This window comes from Anopheles funestus, chromosome X, assembly GCF_943734845.2.
Source record: "Anopheles funestus chromosome X, idAnoFuneDA-416_04, whole genome shotgun sequence".
Lineage (NCBI taxonomy): Eukaryota > Metazoa > Arthropoda > Insecta > Diptera > Culicidae > Anopheles > Anopheles funestus.
The window spans coordinates 10,536,232-10,559,475 of NC_064597.1; the positions used below are offsets into that span (position 1 = coordinate 10,536,232).

Below are 23,244 nucleotides of genomic sequence, written 5' to 3' on the forward strand. Positions count from 1 at the left end.
GAAACGCTTCATTTTCATCACATTAGTTTTTGGGCTTAAACAATCTTAAGGTAGTTGAAACATGAGTTTTACATATATATTCTATAGTAGGATCTCCAATAAACAATAAAATATACTTTAACGCTTCGAAAATGTTTAACAATTAACCACGAATGAAAAACGCTTAAAACGCTTGACCTCTAAGGTCGTTAGAGCAAGAAGAAGAAGAAGAAGAAGAAGTAAAAGAAGGCTTCAAATCACTCGAAAAAATCTGATTACTAATACGCTCTTATCATACAAATTGTAATCTCTCGAGAGATAGACAAATAATGAAAGACGTGCAAAGAACAAAACAAACAAACAAACTAGAAAATAACTGACGCACCTGAAGCAATCCATCCTCAACATATTGTTGGAAGGCTTTTAAGACTATTTCCTCTGTGGAGTGTCCATCCACACAAACACACCCAGCCATACACACACGCATAACAAACATATCTAGTCATGTTTTAGACACTCATCAGTCGCAACCTCAAGGTGTACCCACACCGACCTGCCATTTTGACTCCGGAAGAACATTTGGACAAGCGTTTTCGAAATCAATTTCCAAACACGTCCACTTTTCCAACAGCACACCCAGAGACAGACAGCTGACCTGACAGTTGGCGCAAAACTTCCGAGTGCGCCTGCCGGGGGATAGTCGAGGGGGGAGGGGGCGTACGGGGAATTGAAAAATTGTTCCCCCTTTAACTGATGGTATGGTGTGATGGTTTTTTTGTTTGCACTGGAAGCTTTTTCACTTGCTTGAAGAGGGAAAGTGGTGTGAGTTTTGTATGCCGAGTGTATGTAGAACAGTTTTGCATTTGGTTTTTATTTGAGAGTTGAGAGTTGCTGTAGATTTCACGCAGTGCAACGTTTAGGAAAGTTGTACAGATTCACTTTTTTTCACAGAATCAACCAACTAATATACAATAGTTTGCCCATTTGAAGAGTTTTCGAAAAAAATATCTCACAAAAAAAACGGGAAATGACTCGAGGCACATTTTTGGGAAGTATTTTCTATTTCTCTTCTTACATGCAACTTGCCCATCTAAACTAGCGTGGCAAATGGATCACAGTCGTGAGCCATGCTTTCACACTTAATCGGGAACATGTAAAATAAACACACACACACACTGGAGAAGAGCTAAAACCCTGGAACGGCTTTCATTCTAAGCCTTCTTCCGCGTGTTTTGCTGTCCAACCGCTTGCTGAGAATTTCACCGATGAAAGATGTAGAGTAAAAGCGATAAGAAACGGAAGGGGATGGCATCGAGTGCAAACGGGGTGAAGCTTAACAACTTCACGCTGTTTGAGTAATGAAGAAGTCGGGCCGATGCCGGTAGCCGGGATTATCGTGCGCACAGGAGAAAGCGCAACGAGTCGTCGTGCCGCGATAGCGTAACAAATTCGAATCCCCATTGTCATCATCATGTTTGTCCTGGGTGAATGATGCTAGTTTCAGGGCTGGGTAGATTCAGTTTTTCATCGAAATAATAATATCTAATGCTTGAAGAAAATTATATTTAAACAGTTTAAATTAAAAGTTAAGTTTGACAGTTATGAGGATAATTATGTCCAATAAAACGTACTCACATGGATAGAACTTTGTAGGATAAATTCATATTCTAGATTAAATTATTAAGCATTTTATTCTTGGAGACCTCAATATCACAAAGATAGAGAAACCTGGACGAGAACCAGGACAAATGAAGGATTGACAATAAAATCAAACTGGAACATGAAAGAATCAAAAGATCAAAAGAGTTGTCTTAAACAATGTCCAAGTTGATGGAAATTGGAATCAACTTGAATACCTTGTATTCCTTGTATTGCATTGTAAGAGTTCCGAGTTCTGAGAAAAAAATTGAGTACATCTCAAGAATATCCTCCAGAATAATTTAATCTGGTATTACTCCACTGCTTGATATCCTTTGGATTGCTAGGCACCTGGATCATTGTAAGAATTCCGAGTTATCAGAAAAAGTTGAAGATTCCGAGAATATCCTCAGAAGAATTTGATGAATTTCTGATTTGAGAATTTGATTTCGAGTTCTGAGAAAAAAAATGAAAAGATCCCGGGAATATCCTCAGAAAAATATTGTTCTGGTATTACTCCACTGCTCGATATCCATAGGATTGTTGGATACCTGGATCATTGTAAGAATTCCGAGTTTTCAGAAAAATATGAAAAGATTCCAAGGATATCCTCAGAAGAATGTAATGAATTTATGATCTGAAAATTTGATTTCGAGTTCTGAGAAAAAAAATGAAAAGATCCCGAGAATATCCTCAGAAAAATATTGTTCTGGTATTACTCCACTGCTCGATATCCATAGGATTGTTGGATACCTGGATCATTGTAGGAGTTCCGAATATTGACAAAAAAAATTGAGCAGATCTCATGAACATCCTTCAGAATAATTGGATCTGCTATTACTTCACTGCTTGATATCCTTAAGATTGTTGGACTTATATCGTCTAAAGGTTCTTACCTTCCCAAGCTTTATCGATCTCTGACCCTATACACTGAGTTGCCATATCATCTATTTCGTTTGTCTAAATTGGTGATAGTTTTGGAATATCTTATCAAAATATCTGCATGCATTTTTATTACGAATCTCTCAATAACTTTTATCAAAATTGATTATTACCAAGACTTTAGACTCTTTACACAAAGTACCTAACCTCACTATTCTTTAATATCTTCCTTTCCATTAGGTTGCTAAACCCTGGTACGGGCAGAAGCAAAAGGAATCGCTTCCTACGCCGGCGAAGCACGAAACCACGTAGATCACGCCCGGGTAAGTAGGCTTAATCAGATAATTATAATTGATCATAAAACTCGCCTTCTGCTCGCGCGCGCGCTCGCGATTCCCGTGCAGCGTAACAGATCGGTAGCTGGAACAGTCGCCCCGGGTCGCCTCAGCCTTTTTTTTGTTGTTGAGAACTCTTTCTGGAGCGACTGGAAATGCCCTAGCCGCGTTCCCCGTTCAACCAACGTTCAACCTTTTTGGCTAGCACCGGGACCCTTTCGATCCCGATTTTGTCTTCCGTTTTCTACACCATTTCTATGTGACATGTAGCGTTTCTTCGTCGGCTTCCCACAACATGCTCCAATTATCTTTCGCCCGTATAGCGCCGTACCCCGGTGGTGGCACATGTTCTATGCCTTGGTCTTTCCTGCTCAGTGAGCATAATGTTTGTGGCGTTTGTTTTTTTTTTTATTTTCGATGTCCAACAACAAAAAAAGTAGAAGCACATAGGGAGGGAGCAAAAAAAAAAGAAGCGAAAAATAACACCGTTTGACGTATACGCTTCAGTCATCGGTTTTTGGCGGTGGCGTGTTAATGAATGTATCGCGCGCTCGGCTAATCGCGTGAGAAATCGGCATGCATGACGAACGCAGGAAATGGAGGTCCAGCGTTGAGATCTTAATGTTCCGACCTCCTGCTGTGGTTGCGGGTCGTGGCTTGTTCTTCCTATCCACATATACACATCCGTACATCCGTGATTTGTTCCGCATTATGTTCGGTGGTGTTTTAATTTGGTTTATTCTATATTTTATGTTTTTTTTTGTTATGAAATACAGATAAAACTTTTTTTTTATTTCCATACAGCTTTGAAGTTTTTAAAGAGTCATGAATTATGGTCAATTTTATTTTTATCGCCATTTAAAACAAAAGCATAAAAATCAACATAAATGACAGGAAATATGATATTGAACCAAAGCAACGATTTGATCGCAATTTTATTCAATGCGCTTCCGTGAAATGGTTCTGAAATAAAAAAAAGCAATTTAAAACAAAAAAGCACAAACTTTACAGGGAAATAAAAATGCAACAGGTTGGTGATTGCGCGCGTTTGCATCGAATGGTACATGATATCAGATCATTAAAATGATGAGATTTTTATTCGACAATTTCACTCGTTTTGTGAGTGATATTGGAGATGGAATCAAACGGCGAAATGTTCGCAGTTTGTGTATCAACTTCAAAAGCATTTAATTTTGTCTGCTCTGATGTGGGTTGTTTGATTTTTTCGTTATTAATTTTCTGATTTGCAATATTCAACAGTTTTGTTCAATTTATCGCTTTCTGACGATGCTTTACAATTAATTTAATATTTTTTAAATAAAAGTCACAATGAGTTTCATTTAATTCTAACTAAAATTTTATTGTCCCGAAATTACATTTGAGTTAAATTGTTTTATTTTATTTTTTTGCTTCTACTTATTTTCTTCTATTTTTATTGCCGTTTTTATTTTCTCCTCTGCTCAATCGAGTTTCGCCATGAGTTTTGTTTACATATGAGGATTTGTTAGCATCGCAATGCTTATTTCTGTAACATCCCTTTCTCAGACGCTCTCACATTAAAAGTAAAAAAAAAAAATCAATCAAAAATCTCGTCCAAAAATTCCCATTCACCAATTTCTCCGATAACGATACCAGCGTCTCTGGTTTGATGTTTTGCTACTGGTGAAAAAAAGAAAAATACGATTTTTCACCCAACTCCCAAAGCGGAAATTTTGTGGGAAATAAATCGGGGTACACTCACACTGAGAAAATGAGAGCGCGATTGTGCGTATTTCAGTGGGTGTGTGTGCGAAAGAGAGAGGGAGCGAGAAGTAGTAAGACGGAAGCGGCCCTAACCAAACAAACAAACAAACGTACGAAACAAACATCGACCACCCCGGGGTGTTTGGTGGGGTTTGGGGTGGTCTGATGTACGATTTTTCACGGAAAAGCCAGTTTCGGTGTGGTGTTATTTCTTTCTTTTTTTTGTTAAAACCGCTTGTATCGGAATTTTCCCCGCACATTTTCCAGATGGAGAATGCTTGCGCTTTTGCTATATTTCCTTTATGCCCTGTTTTCCTATTTTTTTTTTTTTGGTGAACAATTATTTTAGTGTAAAAAAACAGAAACAGATCACAGCCGAAACCGGAAGCGGAACGAGTTCAAAATTAATTTCATTTGAACTAATAATTTTATTGCTTCATCGCTCGCTTAACGGGGCACATCACAGTGGATGGTGGGAGGAGGGGGGGGGGGGGGGGGGAGTGCGGAAGGAAAAACTTCACCCTCCAATACCTACCCCTTTTTGTTCTCTCGCTCCGCTTCGCTACTATGATGTGCTTCAAACAAAAAAAAACTCCAATTTCAATCACCTCTTCCGGAGGGCTTTTGTTCGATTTCGTTGCTTTTCCTTTGATTTTCCATCACCTTCCATCAAGGAGGGGGGAGGGTGGAGTGGAACTTCGGGAGAGCATTCCGTGGGTGGGTGAAACGGTAGAACTGTTTCTTTGACTTAAGCCGCACCATTGAACCGTACCGAGGCATGAAATTGTGTGTGTTTGTACCGTGCCGCATCGGGACAGATCGAGTGGGAGGGGGTAAGGGTGGGGGGAAACGCGAAAAACCCCAACCCCCGGTACGCGTGGTAGGGAACTTCCCGACTGATTTTACCGCTTTCTTGTAGCGGCATATAGGAGAGGATTTTGCTTTTTCTGTTATTTTTGTTGACTGCAAGTCCGGATCCGGATCGTTTGTGCAATATTTTCTCGCATAATCTAATCAGTGTCATCGGGCACCCACATTTGGGCGGGCAATTGTAGCTGAGCCGTTTTGTGTGAAGACATCTTTTCCTGATTTTCCACACCGTACGGCCGTTCAAGAGGTTGCGAGCGTTGGTCCAAAGGTGAATCTTCAACATCATCTCCACCGTCCAAAACGGGGGGGTCTCGTCGTACTTAACCGTAGCAGCGAAACTAAAGCAACCAAAGCAATGACACTTTGTCCGTCATTCTTGTTGGGTTTTTTTCTCCTATTTTTTTTTATTGTGTTTTTTTGTTTTTCTAAAAGTCTAGTCTTTGTCCCTTAGGTGTTGTGGGCGATCAGATTCAATGGCGTTTTTTTTTAATGGGGAGGTTTGGCTGTATCTACCCAGTTGGAACGCGGCCTCGATACGCCTCCGGTTACAAAGAGTCGGCAACTTAATCGCTTTGACTGCGTGTGGTTTTGCGCGTGCCAAAATGGCATCGGATGCATCTTGAAAAGTACCGACAAACTATACCGGCTTAGTTACGGTCGAACGACACCGTGCACGCGTCACGTATTTAATCTTTTTTTGCCGTAAAAGAAGAAAGAGCAAGCGAAGAGTGATTCATATGAATTTTTAGTGAAGAGTCATTCGAATCATAACTTCATAAGGCTCAGTAAAGATTCAGGATTCTCTCAAAGTTCATCACTAAGTAATATCGTGAGATTAATTAATTTTAAAAGATTCAGGAATCCCGGAAAATTAGATAAATCTTAAATGATTCATCTTAGAAGATTCATTGATTCAAAGAATCATAAAAAACGCGGAAGATTCATTAATCGAGAAAAAGTTTTTTTCAACATTTTTTGCCTTCATTAGACGTATTTAAAAATTCGTGAATCGTCATACTGAAGGCTTAGAATCATTCACTCAGTTTAAAGATTCATACTGATTCATGAATCTATTTTATTCTAGATTCATTACTCGGGAAAAGTTATTTTTTGGAAAGTTTTTGCCTTTATTAGAAATATTCAAAAATACGTGAATCGTCATACTGAACATTCAAAATCATTCACTCAGTTTAAAGATTCATACTGATTCATGAATCTAACTCAGATCGACCCACTACTGGAGAGAATGAAAAACAGAAAGAAATTGCAGCTTAGTTGAATAATTTTTCATCCTATCAAATTCAAAAAGATTTTATTTTACCAACAAAAGTGTAAATTATTTTGCTAAATAAAATATTATTTATTTATTTGTAATTAAGTTAACTAAAATATATTAAAATAGCTTCTCAAAACTGACCGTCTATAACTCTCTATTAAATTGTTTGCTGTTGTGAAGAATTTCTTGCATTTACCCTGTCACTACGGTCTGCGGAATTTCTGCACAATTCCTTTCCTAATCGACTTTGCCACTGCCACCGTGGAGTTTTGCGCTGTCGACTTAGGCGTGTCCGTTCGGGTTACTACCGTTTCGCGCAAGTGCATCGGGATCGCTGACGACCAAGAGATGCCCAGTACACGTCACGGTACTGAAACGCCGCCGTACCGAGTCAGACCTGGCCACAGTGATTTATGAGCCAGTCTTGAGAAGCGTTATTAATATAAAGCGTGTTTTTTTCTGTTCGTGTTTTGTTTCTATCCCTTCGCCTAACTCGCCCAAGCCTGCGTTTTTATTCTTTAGCAAGTGGTTTGTGTGCTTTTTTTTGCAACCGAAACAAAAAGCCAACCAACGAAGGAGAGTGTAGGGGAAGAATTTTCTTTGGTGCCAGCAGCACCGCAATGTTAACGACGCGCATCCGGAAGATGTCAAGTTACTTACATGCGGTAAACTTGAAGAGCGAAACGTGAGCCTTCAGCTGATCTTGAAACACACGGGACGAGGAAGGTAGAAGGGGTAAAAGAGGGACGAAAGCGGAGGAGGTAGAATTATAGACTACGGTGGAGCGCGTTCGCGATTGTCCAGGTCCACATTCCGAGTTGGAAACATTAGTGCGGCATCCATCCATCCAGCCAGCCATCCATCCATCAGGCGAAGGTAACATTAATCCAGCGCTAGCGTACTGGCTCTGGACGCGCATCGAGTGCAGCCGTAGCGCAAGAGTCAAGGATGCGCATCGCAGTGTCGTCTGCCATTAGGCTCAAAAAAGGTGAACGCTTTTGTGCAGCTACCGGACCGGGTAACATCCAAAACGGTGGGATAAATATTGCACATTGGACGAGGTGAATGTCAAAATTTAGAAATGAAATATTTTTTTTTCTAAAGAATAATAAAATTAATTTAAATTTTTAAATAATTTAAAATTACTTAATTTAAAATTAATTTAAGATAGATTATTAAGTGCAGAAGATATGTTGTGGAGAATACTACTCACTAAGGTAAATTGATTCGGAATAAGTGAGTCATATTAATGAGTTAACTCTTTAACAGACTCTTCATTTTATCTTAATCATAAAACAATTACAACGATAATTATCTCAAATCGTGAATCAATTATATCACTCCCGAAAGAATCATGACTCAATCATGTGAGAGTCACCGTCAATGGATTCAAGGTGAATTGATTCGAAGTGAGTGAGTCATATTGAAGAGTTAACTCTTTAACTGATTCTTCATTTTATCTTAATCACAAAACAATTACAACGATTATTAACTCAAATCGTGAATCAATTATAATACCCGCGAAATAATCAGTACCCACTCATGTGTGAGTCAATAGAGTCATGAATCATTAAAGACTCTTACATGAGGTATATCGCAAATGAGTTAATCACAATTCTTTGTGAATGATTAAAATGATTATTAACTCAAATTATGGATCAATTATATCATTCACTAAAGAGTCATGAATCATCCATGCCAATAGAGTCACCGTAAAGAGTCACGAAGCATGAAGGACTCTTCCATGAGTTATATCGCAAATAAGTTATCCACAATTCGGTGTAAATAAACACAACGATTATTAACTCTAATCGCGACTCAATTATTTCACTCACGAAAGATTCATGACTCAATTCGTTCTATAGAGTCACCGTAAAGAGTCATGAGTCATGAAGGACCCTTCCATGAGTTCAATTATTTCACTCGCGAAAGAGTCATGATTCATTCACGTCAATAGAGTCACCGTAAAGAGTCATGAATCATGAAGAATACTTCCGTGAGTTATATCGCAAATGAGTTAATCACAATTCTTTGTGGATTTTCAAATTAACTCACTCGCAAAAATATATGTAATATAATAATAATATAATAGATTTAATGAATAAAATTAACTTAAAAAAATCAATTTATTAATAAAACTAAAAAGAGCAATATTTAAGATCGTTTACAGTGGTTTGTGTTGCCACTGTGCGTATTGGATATCAACGTAGCCACCGAAGTGTGCCGCCTGGTGCTCCAATTCTACCCCATTCCGTGACGTCATTCCACCAGTGGCGTCCACCAGTTCGACCACATTCCGGCACGTCTCACGGCTAATCATTGTAATTACTGCAACAATATCTAATTCGCACCTTCCGCCGATGTGTGGATGTGCGACGACCAACAAACATGTACGGACGCCACTACCTGCTAGCCTGTAATTACCTTCCCATTCTTCTCCTGTAAAGCAAGGGATATGGCTTCGGTGGTTGATAAACTATTTCCCAAACCGTACGTAGTACCGTAGTTCGTTTTTTTTTCAACGCTTGATGATCTCGACCCGATCCGACGCGAAACTCCAAAACGGTCGCAGTTCATTCGGGGCCGATGAACTTAAATGCGTCACCGTTTTGGGTGCGTCAGAAACGAGACGACACATCTGAATGTGCGTACCAGCCGCCACAACTGCACTGGACGTGTCGCCACCGGAACTCGCAACATATGCACACTAAACGCCATTGTTTCGTGGAACGACTGGGCAAAGAGAAAAGGCACAGTTTAACGAGCGTCGGCTCGATAGCCGCGTGTACGTAAACATAAAACTCCAGCATCTCGCTCAGGAGTCGCCAGGCTACGGGCGTCATTGATTGGCAAGGATTGAGTCATTGTGCAAGCAGTACAGATAGCACCCAAAAGGTTAGCTGTAGCGATAAAATATGGTTGCCGCGTCCGTGGTCCGACGCGACAAGCCGATTACTTGCCGATTGTTAAGAAGCCGTACTGTGAAGCGATAAAATGAATAGCGTGTAAGTGAGTCTTTACAGATATAATTAGATGCCGGTCGGAAGGCGCACAATCGCTGCAACATGTCTGGACAAGACGAACAGCTGCGAGTTCTTCAGCAGATTATTCCCATACTCGGTCTCGTATCTTAAGATTAAAAATGACATCAGATGGAAGTAATATTATTGGCACATTGCACCATATGTTGAGGGCACTCTCGACAGAAGTCTTTGAAGACGTTTTATGGAGAAACTATATCAAATTAGCTCTATTGTTACTCTTTACAGTCCTCAATTTTATTCAAAATATTCTGAAGATTTCTAGAAAATTGAACATTTTATCTAAGATATTTAAATCACATAATCTTTGTATCTATTTTGAAGACGTTTTATCAAGAGATTCTATCAAATAAGCTGTATTATGACTCTTTATAGTCCTCAATTTTATTCAAAATATTTTGAAGATTTCTAGAATATTGACCATTTTATCTAAGATATTTAAATCACATAATCTTTGTATCTATTTTGCAGACGTTTTATGAAGAGACTCTATCAAATAAGCTGTATTATTACTCTTTATAGTCCTCAATTGTATTCAAAATATTCTGAAGATTTCTAGAATATTGACCATTTTATCCAAGTCACATAATCACATTTAAATCACATAATCTTTGTATCTATTTTGAAGACTTTTTATGGAGAGACTCTGTCAAATAAGCTCAATAATAATAAGTCGTCAATTGTATTCAAAATATTCTGAAGGTTTCTAAAATATTGACCATTTTATCTAAGATATTTAAATCACATAATCTTTGTATCTTAAGGCAGTTATATCAGTAAAAGATCTAACAGACATCTTTATTTGAAATTCCGTAACTTAATCAAAGGATTCTCGTTTTGTGCTCGGTGACTTGGTGGAAATGTCTTCACGATTCCTCGTAACGGAATTCTATTATTCAAATGGAACACCTTACCGAGAAGTTAGCATTGATCGTGTTTCACTTCCGAATGGGGATACGTGGGATTGCTGTAATTGCTCGTTCCGTCACTCACCTTCACAAAATTCCAATATTGCCCCACTGCTCTGTACAACGCGCCCCAAGAAATTCCCAGAACTCTAAATAAAATACCGCAAAAAGGTAGAATTCTAGCAAACAATAACAACCAATAAAAAAGAAAGAAGAAGAGCAAGAAATGTCCCAATTGCTACTGAAAGAAATGAACAAAGCGGAAGTAAAGCCATTTCCCGCCGAGCTTCTTGGTGGCTTTGGAGAGCAATAGCAGTCGTCTCGGGAAGTCCAAAGTTAGTGTAGGAATAAAAACAAAAAATGATCAAACAAAGAAAAACAACAAAACAGACAAAAGAAGAGGAAGGTCTCCCCAACTTGCTCCTCAACCCCCCCCCCCCCCCTTCCCCCCGTCTCCCTTTCCCGTCTCTCTTTAACCCGGGAGTCGGCAACGGTCGCTTTGTCAATCTTCTTCGCGTTCTTAATTGCTTCTAGTGTCGCGATTTAATTGATTATCTGATCGTAATGATGTACCGGTTGAAAATGAAAAATTTAATAATGGGATCAAGAGGAGAATGCCTTTTTTCGGTTTTTTCTTCTTCCTCTCGTGTGCTTCGATGTGAGGTTTCGGGCACTTGCACGGTCTCTAAACCGGTCGCCCGGTTCTTACTTTTCCGGTGTGTTTCTGCCTGTACCGCGGCAGGGTTTTTTTAATTTTATTTTCATTCTCCTGGACTAAGTGAGGCTGAGTGAAGAGCCAAAACCAAGAACCAGGCCAGATCTCAGACGTTCGGAAGTTGTTGCTCCGATGAAGGAGGAGGTTTTTTTGTGTGTGTTGCTCTGCTCAACAAAACGGAGAAAACTCATCAAAACAATGCTTGAGGCGTACCGCTGTGAGTCGTACACTGGTCGAGAGCCCTTCTTGCTGTTGCTGGAAGCACCACAAGACGACAGTCAACGAATTGATCCAGTAGTTAAGGGGGAGCAGTGGAGTGGAGTGCGGAAGCGAAGAAGGAAAAAACACACAGAAACACCCCAACAGAACAACCGCAGGAAAGCATACAGATAAAACAACAATCGAAATGATAGACAGCATCTTGATTGAATCAGAAAACTAGTTAATCACGGGTGAATCATGTCCGGCAAGTTCTGGACGCTAGCAAGGCCACTCCAAAAACCGTTCCCTACCCAACAGGGAATTTTGTGCTACGATGGGACGACGACGATGTGGAGAAAGATGTGAAGCAGTGAACCTGATCGACGAGTGGAATAAGAAAAAAAAACCCCATTTCAACCAGATCCTTAAACAGACACATCTTGCCACCAATCGATTGCATGGTTGCATGGTTATGTAGTGCTCTTGGTTGTTGTTCTTGGTTCACCAAAGCTGGCGTATACTTCGGGGACATCCATTCTTGACATCCGTTGGGGAGGGATCGCAAAAGCCGGGATATGTCGGCTGCTGGTTTGATGGATGCCCACTCTTCTTCTAATGATAGCTACCCGAAGATCGGTTGTCCCACCGGGCTGTCCCACGGGAGTATTCGGCAAAACTGGCTCGCTCTGGTACAGATCACGTAAGATCGGATGCGCGGCCTGACAGCCCTGTGCGGACTCTGCACTGCTGTGCGTGAACGCAACAGCAAAGCAACAAAAAAACCTTGGAGAGCGCGAGAAGCCTAGTTCGGCTATAATTTAATGAGATTATAATTACCTTTGTCAGGCAGGCTTCGCGACAGCGGTTGATAGTAGCGTCGGTTGAGGTTGATGAAGTTGAAGTTGACACCGTCTCCTTTGCGGACGTTGTCGATGCGCTGCTGCTGCTCCTCGTCAATCGGTAGCTGTCAGTTGGTTCTGACGCTTCCACGCCCGTCCTCACCAGTGCAACCAGTGCGAACAGTGTCACCCCGAACCCGTACCACCGTGTGTCACGTACTGGCGCCATTACGCCCCTCTCGACTGACTTGGGACTTCCAATACAAGAAGTTTCCAATGTTTTCTAGATTTTGCTGCAAAACCGTGTGTTTAGCGTTTTGAAGCTACAAAACAGAAAGAATACTAGAACATTCCCTTTCGAATGATGTCGATTAGTTCTAGTTGCTGCTGCTGAAAAAACTACGAAGATAAAAAAAAGATAAGAAAAATAGTTAACAAATTAAATTTGAAGAGAAGGTTTTTTTTTAATTTCGCCATCCATTACAGGCAAAATGTAAAACGTTAAAAAAATGAAAAAAAAATAAATATCCTTTTCAAAATCAAATTCCAATAGTTTGCTGATCAAGCGTAAAAGCCGAAGGATAGCGTCCGTGTTTTGGAATGTCCGTAATGCGACAAAAACAAACCACAAACACATGGTAACGGCAAACACATTGCTACAAGAACATATACACACACAAAAAAACCCGTACAGGAGAACAATATATAAAACAACAACAGGAAGAAGAAGAATAAAAAAAAAGTCAGCAACATAACGAAGAAGGCGCAGACATATTTTGAAAAGGCTGCTTAATTATTTAATTGCATCATTTTTCATCGCGGACTCTGCGTACATCGGGTTTTGAAGGGGGGGGGGGGTGGGGGGGGGGGGGGGTAGCGGCGATGCGACGAAACGAAGCAAATCGGGAAAAACCCGCGCATATGTGTGTGTGTGTGTGCTTTAACTGTACAGATTCACAAACCTTTTGCTTCGCCTTTTGAGTTAAGTAAGGAAGCAAAAAAAACAGAAGAAAAAAAACCTCTGTGACTGTGTGCGAGAGTGAGATAAAGATCGAAATAAAGAACCACTGATGAGGTGAATTATTCATTCGTTTGCTCTTGTTAGACAGATGTTATACATATTTTATGTTTTTTTTTGTGTGCTTCTTGTTTAAACGAACATGTTTTGTTTGGGTTTTTTTTTTGCAATTTTACTTTCCTTAGCTTTATTATTCTTTTTTTTTAGTTTTTTATTTCGTCTTTTTTGCTTTCATTTTCATTTTGATGTTTTTGCTGTTTTTACTGTTGACTAATATTTCTAGTAAATTCTTCTACAACGGTTTAATGATAAGTTTCAGGCAAGTTTAAGACAAACATTTTTGCATGTTTTGCATTGCGTGAAAAATCCCCAAAACCGCACCCGGATGGAGTTTTTTTTTCTCGGGTGCTTTTTAAGGATATCTGTCATTTTTTTTTGTTTTTCGTGTGTGTACCAAAAACAAAAGCCATAACGTGTGCGAGAGAATGTCTCTGTGAGCGTTTGTTGCGGGTGGAAAAGTATGCGTGCGAGAGTAAAATTAAACAGCATGCTTTTACTCTCTTTCATACTGTTGCTGCTTTGCAAGCGTTTTGCTGTCTTTCTCTGTTCGAGCGAACGGAGTCTCTCGCGTCTCTCGGTTTTAATCTCGCCTTAATGGGTAACCGTGAGATTGGTAGTGCCAAAACAAAACGAATCCCCAAAAATCCTCCAAAATATGCCAAACAAAACCGTGCAAGCGCATACACGCACACACATGCAGAAAAACTTTATCGAATGCTCCTTTCCAAAGGGTGTTTTTTTGTTGCATATGTATTGGTGCGTCTTTGGTTTATTGTTCTTTATTAGATTGTTGTTTAGAACGAGTAAAAATATTAAATTACCTGTAAATTAATATTCACTACAATTGCATTTAAAAAATACACAATTACTCGCACAATTTAAGGGATGGAGGCCGTGGAATAAATTTGCCACACACACATGCACACTAACAAAACAACACTCGCGCACACACCTCTTCACCCTCGACAGAAAGAAAACCGATTCCGATTGGTGAAAGAAATTTTACGCCCGGAACCGCGGCACACGGTGCGACCTTTTACGAGTTTCACGAAAACGCGTCCGGAGCAACAAACCTTTCGGTCGGAACTGAGCGCACCTTCCGGCGTTCGATGTGTGTGCGGCGAGCGATTTTGCTCCCGACCATATATTTTTTTTTCTTCTCGTTTTTCGGCCACCCACCGTTTCCATTCTTTACCGCGTGCGAAACTCCCAACCGATATTTCTTCCCCCTCTATCATCCCCCCGGGCACTCCCGCTCACTTTCTCCACTTCTGATGTGGAGCATGTTCCAGTATGTCAAACGAAAAAAAAAAGCTGGAAGGACCCAAAGGAGCGAAACGAAATAAAGAAGGTGGTGGTCCAAAAATCGACAATATAAAGCAAACGAAAAAAAAAGTCAGACACACTCACCAGATCCGAGATCTCGAATAGCTCGGCCAGAGGACGCATGACGCTCCCACACACAGAGGCATGCAAATATCGGGTCATCCGGGTTTGTGGTGTAACCAGGGGGGAAAATGATGACCAGCCCGAGATGATGCTGCGGGGTTGTTTTAATGCTCTCATGCTCATCTGGTTTTGCCAACCGTGGAGTTTTGTGCTCTGCTTTATGTGTGTGATGCTGTCCGCTCAAGAATGCAGAATCCGAGTTCGGCTGCACGGCGCAGGAGAGCGAGTGTTTATGTTGGCTGTACGCAGCAACTCGCACGTGTTTCGGAACTCACTCTCTCACACCGGTCACTCACTCTCTCTCTCTTTCTCTTGCGTGCGCCTCTCATTCACGCACGCTCGCCGTGTTGACTCTCATTGTCTTTTGTAATTTTATCCTGATTTTTTCAAAAAGTCAAACAAAAGAGAGAGAGAGAGAGAGAGAGAAAAAAAGAGTTCTATGAAAGAAATATGTGTAACTCATTTCGAGCAGTTACTGCTCGACTGCACGACTGTACGTTATTATAAGCATTATGGCAAGAAGATGCTGTATTGATTGTAGGATTTTAAAAAGTCTGAAAAAAGATTCAAAACCATTAATACAAATGCTAGTTTTACTACATTCACTCGTCAATATTATCATCAATGTCAATATACAAAGAAGTATCATTTTTCGAGCTCTTGAAAAAAAAATAATAATAATAATACAGGCTGAGATAGTTGATCGATTATTTGTGCATTCATTTAATATGTTTTAATTTAGGATTTCTGAAATATCAGAAATATTGGAAACATTCAAAGAGTTGATCTCATGTCTTAGTTCTGGTTTTAAAAGAATTATATATTGGAGAGTTATTACAAACTTCAGCATATTTTTGATAACTCGTCCAGATCGGAATAGGAATTTGGGAATTGGAATTGGAGAACTATTGCAAACTCCAGGAAATTCCTAATAACTCGTCTAGATATGTTCTGTATGGAATCAGCTATTTGTACGCAATATTTCTTCAGCTCAGTTGACTGAAAGGATTACAAGAAATATCGATTAAGGGTTTAGACATCTGGCCTAGATAGTCGATTCCAGAAATCCTTGAAGTCTGGGGGCGTAAGACCAATACTCTAAAAAAAAAATAATAATAATACAGGCTGAGATAGTTGATCGATTATTTGTGCATTCATTTAATATGTTCTATTGAGTTTTATGGGAGACTTTAGAGCTCAAATTTAAAAACAAAAGCTAAAAACAATATTTTTTTTAGACCGATCATCGCTTTGGAAATATTAGGCACACATTCTTGGCTAATAATTTATTCTTATTTTTGCTAAAAAAAATACAAAAAAACGAATTCAAAACTATTTTAAATATTTAATATTGCTTTTAACAAAAATATATAATTTTAAGTAGCTTCATTTTAAAAGTCATCTTAAGGGTTTTTTTTTTATTTTTTGAAATTCCGTACCCATGGAGAGAGAAACAGAAAGCGAGGGAAGAGTGGTGGTCTAAAAGATGTTCCTTCATTGGCAGGGAAACGACTCAGAATGAACAGGAGAAATTAATTAACAATAAGTAGCTTTCATTGTTATAACTCGCGCTTAGCACAGTCTTCAGTCGTCTGTCCCGGTGCAACGCGCACAGTACACCGTACACCAACAACCCCGTACGAGAAAAAGCATCTCCAAGACCGTTCAGGTCTTCAATGTTTTGCATTAGAAAGATTTTATTCAAGGAATTTCTCATTTGCTCGCTGTGAGTGCGCTGGAACAATTCGGGTGGATTGCGTTCCATGGGTTTTTCGGTGTGTGCCTGAAACCCCTTTCGCGCAACGAGCGGAGTTGAGATGGCGACGGAAATCATGTTACACCCGCTTTCCCCCTCCCCCCTCACCGCGCGTGTCTTCACCGTTTCCGAGCAGAAGAACCACGTGAAAACATTCTTTCGGAAGCTATCCGTTTGTTTTTGGGGTGAGTTTCTGTATCGCGCTCCGTAAGTGTGGTGGTCGTTCGCTGTCTGTTCACGCTCGCCTATGGACAAAGTAGGGGTGATGGCAAGTTCGGTTTGGAATTGCCACCGTCTTCTTCGGGCCATTAATGGTTTTTGCGAAGTGCACCGGGCGTACATGTACACGGGAAGAATGTGAACGTTGTTGCATAGCAGACGGTCAACCGAATGACACCCAGCTTGAGGCCACCCGTACCTTCGGTGTGTTGCGCTCGATATGAAACCGAAGTGCGCATATCGTTTCGGTATCGGCACGAATTCGGTGTAGCTATCAAAATTCGACTACCATCGTCACCATCGGGAGGGCAAGGTGTATATAGAGAGATAGGTAGGAAAGATACAACTATCGGTACAACCATCATCATATGGTGAGTAAATTCAATAGATTTCACCATTAAAATGCTTGGTCCGATTGGTGAAAGGATGATACCGGGTTTTTTTTGTTCTTTAGTGCATTTGAAGCTATCCCCAATAGCTACTGGGGGCATCTTGTATGTACAAACAGAAGCTACAGAAGAGTAGCTCCAGAACATCAAGATTTCGTTCACATCCGGCTAGACATAGGTCCAGTTAGCTGATTGCAATCTCATCTACCTCATAACTAACGTGCAGCAACTTGCACCAACACTCCGCCACTTCATGTCACAAAGTTCCAGCACCAAAGTCCAAAAGTGTACATGAGCTAATGCACCCCCCATCCCGCCGGTCAGCAATTCAAAATACACCAAAAGACAACCTGACTGGCCGTATATGTGTGCGTGTGTATATGACGCACATTCATCCGTACTGTCTCCACTGCACACATCCGGGCACCGTTTTCCGGGGATTTTCGTTTGTGATCAAATATTCTCTTTCATCACACCTAACCTAATCTTGTTGCCACCCTCCATCGGCGTTACCGGGAGATACCCAGGATATCCGACCGACCGGTCAAACTTTATCCCATTTCGGTCTCTGCCACACATTAGCATAGCTAATGCCGGGTGAGTGTTCACTGCTCGTGCTGCTGGTACGGGTTTGCCAGTGACGTGTAGTGGGCAGGGATTACCCACCCCCCCCTCACCTGGTGTTGTACCAACCCCGGGTTTTGGGTTAAGTTCACCTTTCGGCAGGTCAGCCGGCAGCTGATACAGAGTCCCCAGTTCGATGGGAGTTTACGATGATACGCGGCACCTGCATCGATTTGACGAGCGGGCGAAGTAGTGTACGAGATACTGAGCACTTCTTGAATAGTGGTCTAATGGAGAAGGAGTTACGGGTTGAAACGATTGAAACATTCCGTAGCATGCAATTAGATAACTTCAGTATACTAGAATTAACAGACCTCGTTTCAAGAAAGTTGTCTAAACAAGAATTCTCTCTTACTGATGATGCTAATTTAACAAAGTTTGACAGAAAAAATTGACATTTTTTCATGTCTTAGTTCTGGTTTAAAAAAAAATATTTATTGGAGAATTATTGCAATCTTCAGGATTTCTGAAATATCAGAAATATTGGAAAAATTTAAAGAGTTGTTCAGATATCTTAGTTCTGATTTTTAAAAGAATTATATATTGGAGAATTATTGCAATCTTCAGGATTTCTGAAATATCAGAAATATTGGAAACATTCAAAGAGTATATCTCATGTCTTAGTTCTGGTTTTAAACGAATTATATATTGGAGAATTATTACAAACTTCAGCATATTCTTGATATGCTCGTTCAGATCGAAATAGGAATTTGGGAACTGGAATTGGAGAACTATTTCATACTCCAGGAAATTCCTAATAACTCGTTTAGATATGTTCTGGATGGAATCAGCTATTTGTACGCATTATTTCTTCAGCTCTGTTGACTGAAAGGATTACAGGAAATAACGATTAAGGTTTTAGACATCTGGCCTAGATAGTCGATTCTAGATATCCTTGAAGTCTGAGAGCGTAAGCCCAATACTATATTTTTATTTATTTTTGGACTCAGGTGAAGTTCTTACCTAAAATCTTTTCATGCAGGACATCTTAATGAACATATTTAAAACCTTTTGTACCATTTTCAGTAAATCGACAAATTTGCTTTAAATTTAAGTTGCTAAACACAAAATCAAAATCATAAAGCAATCGATAATTGAGAATCAATTTGTCTATGACTTTGAAAGAGTTGTGATGAGCATCATCTTCTCACTGTAGATGCAACACGTGCTAGATCCACAGAGTCATAAATATAGATCTGTGTCTAGAGCATTGTCTCAATCCATCTTCGCTCTTTGCTTTCCATCCGGCGCCGAAAAGACAAATGATCGATAGTTCAAAAATAGCTACATAAGAAAGAAAAAAAGAATCATTTAAATTCTAATGTATCTTCTTGTCCGCGCCTCATCCACACACTTACAGCACCTTCCCATACACCTTCCACAATTCGTTCAATTTGCGTGCCTTCGGTCGTGATTCATTAGCGATGGAAAGCGATTGTTTCGCTTCCTCTGCGTTCCGGGATACCTGGACCCTGCCCTGGTATTGGTGACCGCGAGCCATTTTCGCGGTAAGCGATGTTCCGTGACTCCGTGAAAGGATGATGGATGGATGGCGTCGGGTGTTGAGTGTTCCAGGCCATCATTAGCACGAGACGCGAGGTCACGAATGAATCGCGCCAGGTCAGCGGGAATCGGGTTTATTTTTACCGTAACGTTCATCGTCCTTACGGATTATTTATTTAGAAGAACCCTTTGCTCCTTTCGTTTTTTTCCTTTCCTTTCCTTACCTCTTTAGGGTAGGTTGATGAGACTTGGTAGCGCTGACGTTGCATGCTGAATGTCCTTCAAAATTGGTTCGGATTGCGGATTTGGGTTTTTTTTATCCAAAATTCTAATCCTACCTTCTTCGGTGCGGGTTCTAGTTTTTTTATAAATTCGTACACAACTCCTTCCCGGAACTTCTACTATACTTCGGTGTCGCGAATTTTTATCCCATCGCGGTGTTCTATTTCTACATTTTTTTTGTTGCTCCTTCCGAAGAGTCCTTGATAGCTAGAATGTGCAATCCGAGCGGGGGGTAAAGCTAGTCATAACAAAAAATGCTCCAACTCGGGTCGGATATAACCCATAAACAGATAGAACCAAACAAAAAAACTGGAAGCTTGACCTTCCCCGACGTGATTCGCCGGTCGCCCTGAGAATAGCGTCCAGTTCCGCGCTAGTTTATGATAAGGGTTGAGGGTTCGTATCGCTTTTTTTTCTGTCGCTGTCCTTCTTCACTTTCAACTTCATGCGCTGGGAGAAAGATCCCAGGATCGGAGGGCTATTCGGATGTCGAACGCGCGAGGACTTGGACAACACACGCCAAGTAACCCCGAACGCCCGGAAGGGCGTTTCAATGAGACGAAGGATGCAAACTTCCGCTTAATTAGGTCGGGACCGGTGCCGGGACTATGTCTCTCCTTGCTGACAGTTGCGATGGTGGTTTTTTTTGCTGTTGTGTGTTGCGATTTTTTCGAGCACTTTAAGTTATTTGTTATGCAGATTTTTGTGTGTGTGTTCCCTCAAAAAGGTCGTGGGAATAAAATGATTTAGCAAGTGCCGCTGTTTTCTTTACACTTGAGAATTGACGTGAAAAAAAGAGAATTTAAATTATTCCATCACTTTTGAAAGAATAAAATATATTATTCCTATAATTTTTGGAACTGCTAGAACAGTTTTATTTGCTATAATTGTGAGGTTTGGGAAATAAACTACGCTTCATTTAATGTAAAGCTCCAGAGCTATAATTGGGGAATTAATATTTTGAGGAGTTATCTAACAATCATCTTATTCTTGAATTTTGTAGGAAGGCTTAACTATGTAACGAGAGCAAGAGCTACCGAATTGAAGTTTATAGCAACTTTTTTTAATTTTATATTTTGAATAGTAGATCAAAATCTTTTCCATTAATTAAATGTAAAATAAGCAAATCTTGGGTTTGCCATTTTAATTGAAATATTTCTCTTATTTTAAACAAAAAAAGCGACCATTAATTTTATTTTTTGTAATAAAAATTTTATTAAAAAATTAAAATAATTCTAAAATGTAATAAATGCATTCACCTCCACAGTAAAACGCCATCTTTAACTGTTACAAGGGTTTACTGATCGTGCTAAAGTTTACCATTTTCCCGGAATTAATTTACATGCCCGAAACAAACTGATTTTCTCATTCTCCTCCCGGTTTCACATTTTCCAACCCCCTCCCACCCCTTTCATAGAGCAAAACATGGGGAATTTCGCTCGAAAGAAGAAATGCTCACATAAGCGACGAACCCGACGATTGATGATGGTTTTTTAAGGGATAGAACATCACGTACCCACAAGCAAACAGGGACGAACTAATTTATGTGAATACGTGTGAGTGTGTGAGTGTGCGTCTGTGTGTGTGTAGCGATTCTTGTGCAACGTGTTCTCATGCTTTTGCTTGCCGCAGGGTCATTAATGTTGGTAGCGCATGCAAGCTTACCTAGTCGAGCCATCTTTAGTTTTAATGTGGAGATTTTTTTTTAAATAACAAGCAAAGAAAGGTAGATGAGTGGGTTGCAGCAAAGGGCAGTAAGTGCCGAAGAACAATTCAACCTTCTCGCGCGTCACCCGCCATTGACCTTGTAGCCCGAAAAGGTATTTACTGGGTGCAGCGAATCGGCCAAGAGTCGCGTGTCGCTGTGAAATCGGACAAATATCTTCACCTTACGTCCAGCTAACCACGATTTTACCATTCGCGAGAAGTTTTTTGTTTTTTTTGTTTCTTCACTCAATTCCCTCCATTTTTAACGCAAATACGAGTAGCGCAATGGAGACGCACGGTTGCCGATTTACCAGGTGCATAAGGTTATCGATGGGTAGTTTTGTTTTAAACATCCCACCATTCCCATACCGTAAAATGTAAATCTTTCTTCATACCGGCGATGTGCTTTTTGTTTTGTTTTCCTTTAATTATGTACAAATTTGAGTGCAGTTTGTTTTGCGCGAATAAATCGTTTCCCCACACCCCTTGAGGGAGGGAAGAGGTTGTGCGCGATCGTGTCCCGTGATCTTGATCTTCACCCGCACGTTCTCGAAATGTGGTTTTCATTTATGCTCTGTAATTCGTGAGAGTATTTTTTTTTTGCAGTGCGAAAAAGGTCATCCACAGTATATCGAAATGTACCAAATATGGAGTTTTATCGAATAATGTTTTTAGAGTGTTTTTAGGGAAAATTATTTTAATACTTTAAGTAGTATTAAAAAAATATATAAATATTCTAAATAAAAAATAAACATGTCTTGTGACATGTAAACGTAAAGCAACTAGTTTCCCAGCTCAAAAAAAAAATGTTAATAATAGAGCTACCGGACAATTCATTTTGACCGAAACGCTTCATTTTCATCACATTATTTTTTTGAGGTTAAACAACCTTAAGGTAGTTGAAACATAAATTTTACATATATATTCTATAGTACGATATCCAATAAACAATAAAATACACTCCAAGTCTTCGAATTAAAAAAAAATAATCACGAGCGAAAAACGCTTAAAACGCTTGGTAGCGTTCTAGTGTTTAATTTGTGCAGCATGTCTACATCACAGCGTCCAAGGGCTTTATCATGCTTGTATGTGTATGCGGGCGCGTTCGCGCGCGCGTTGTTGCAAATGAATTGCATCGTACTTATCGAGATTTAAATTTTTGCTCAACACTTGCTTGCCCTGTCCCCGCTTCATAAACCCCCTACCCACCGGCCATCCAACCCGGGGCACCCTTATTCAACACCCACACTCAACTCCTCATTATCGCTCGGGTGTTGCCGTTGTTTTGTGTTTTTTTTTTGCTCGTGGATACATCTGCATGTTGCACGACTGCATGGACACTGCATTAAAATCTTTCGCCTGTTCTTTTTTTTTGTTGCTTGCTATGTATGATGTTTTACCATTTTCCCATTTTCTTTCCTTTCTTACACCCTTCTTTCTTTTTTTTTGTTTCATTTTTGCTGTTGTTTTTTTTCGCTCTTTTATGCATTTTTTTGCTTTGTTTTTGGAGCAACCACGGACAGTAAAACGCTTTGTAGGAGTTTCAATTAAAAACACCAAATTACCTTCCGTTGGGTTTGTGTTGGGGGGGTTTTTCTTTTTTTTTGCGATTTAATGTTTTGCATTGAAGCAAGCTTAATTCGTGCCCTCACCATTTCTTGCACCCCTGTCAGGCATTTGAGACGGTGAGACGGGCGCAATACTGCGACCGATGCATCGATGCACGAAACGTGCGGCCAAGAATTGATGCATCAATGCAACCCCGGATCGCATGCAATCCCCTAGCCACACGCTGCACGCTGTACCGTTT

At 40.1% G+C, this 23,244-nt stretch overlaps 1 protein-coding gene and 1 long non-coding RNA gene across 2 annotated transcripts in view; one reads left to right on the top strand and one right to left on the bottom strand.

Annotated features, from left to right (window-relative positions):
* Positions 1-15,245, bottom strand: part of LOC125763436 (transmembrane protein fend-like) — a 64,136-nt gene extending 48,891 nt beyond the window's left edge. Inside the window, exons 1-2 of the mRNA XM_049426646.1 lie at positions 14,327-15,245; positions 12,426-12,826 (exon numbers count right to left, since the gene is read on the bottom strand). Of these exons, the coding sequence (XP_049282603.1) occupies positions 12,426-12,656 (231 nt within the window). The 5' untranslated portion in view covers positions 12,657-12,826; positions 14,327-15,245. The remainder of the gene's footprint in view (positions 1-12,425; positions 12,827-14,326) is intronic.
* The window catches only part of LOC125763514 (uncharacterized), a 185,685-nt gene that overhangs the window by 92,279 nt on the left and 70,162 nt on the right, over positions 1-23,244 (top strand). The window contains exon 4 of the long non-coding RNA XR_007418352.1: positions 2,740-2,822. This is a non-coding gene — a long non-coding RNA (uncharacterized LOC125763514). The remainder of the gene's footprint in view (positions 1-2,739; positions 2,823-23,244) is intronic.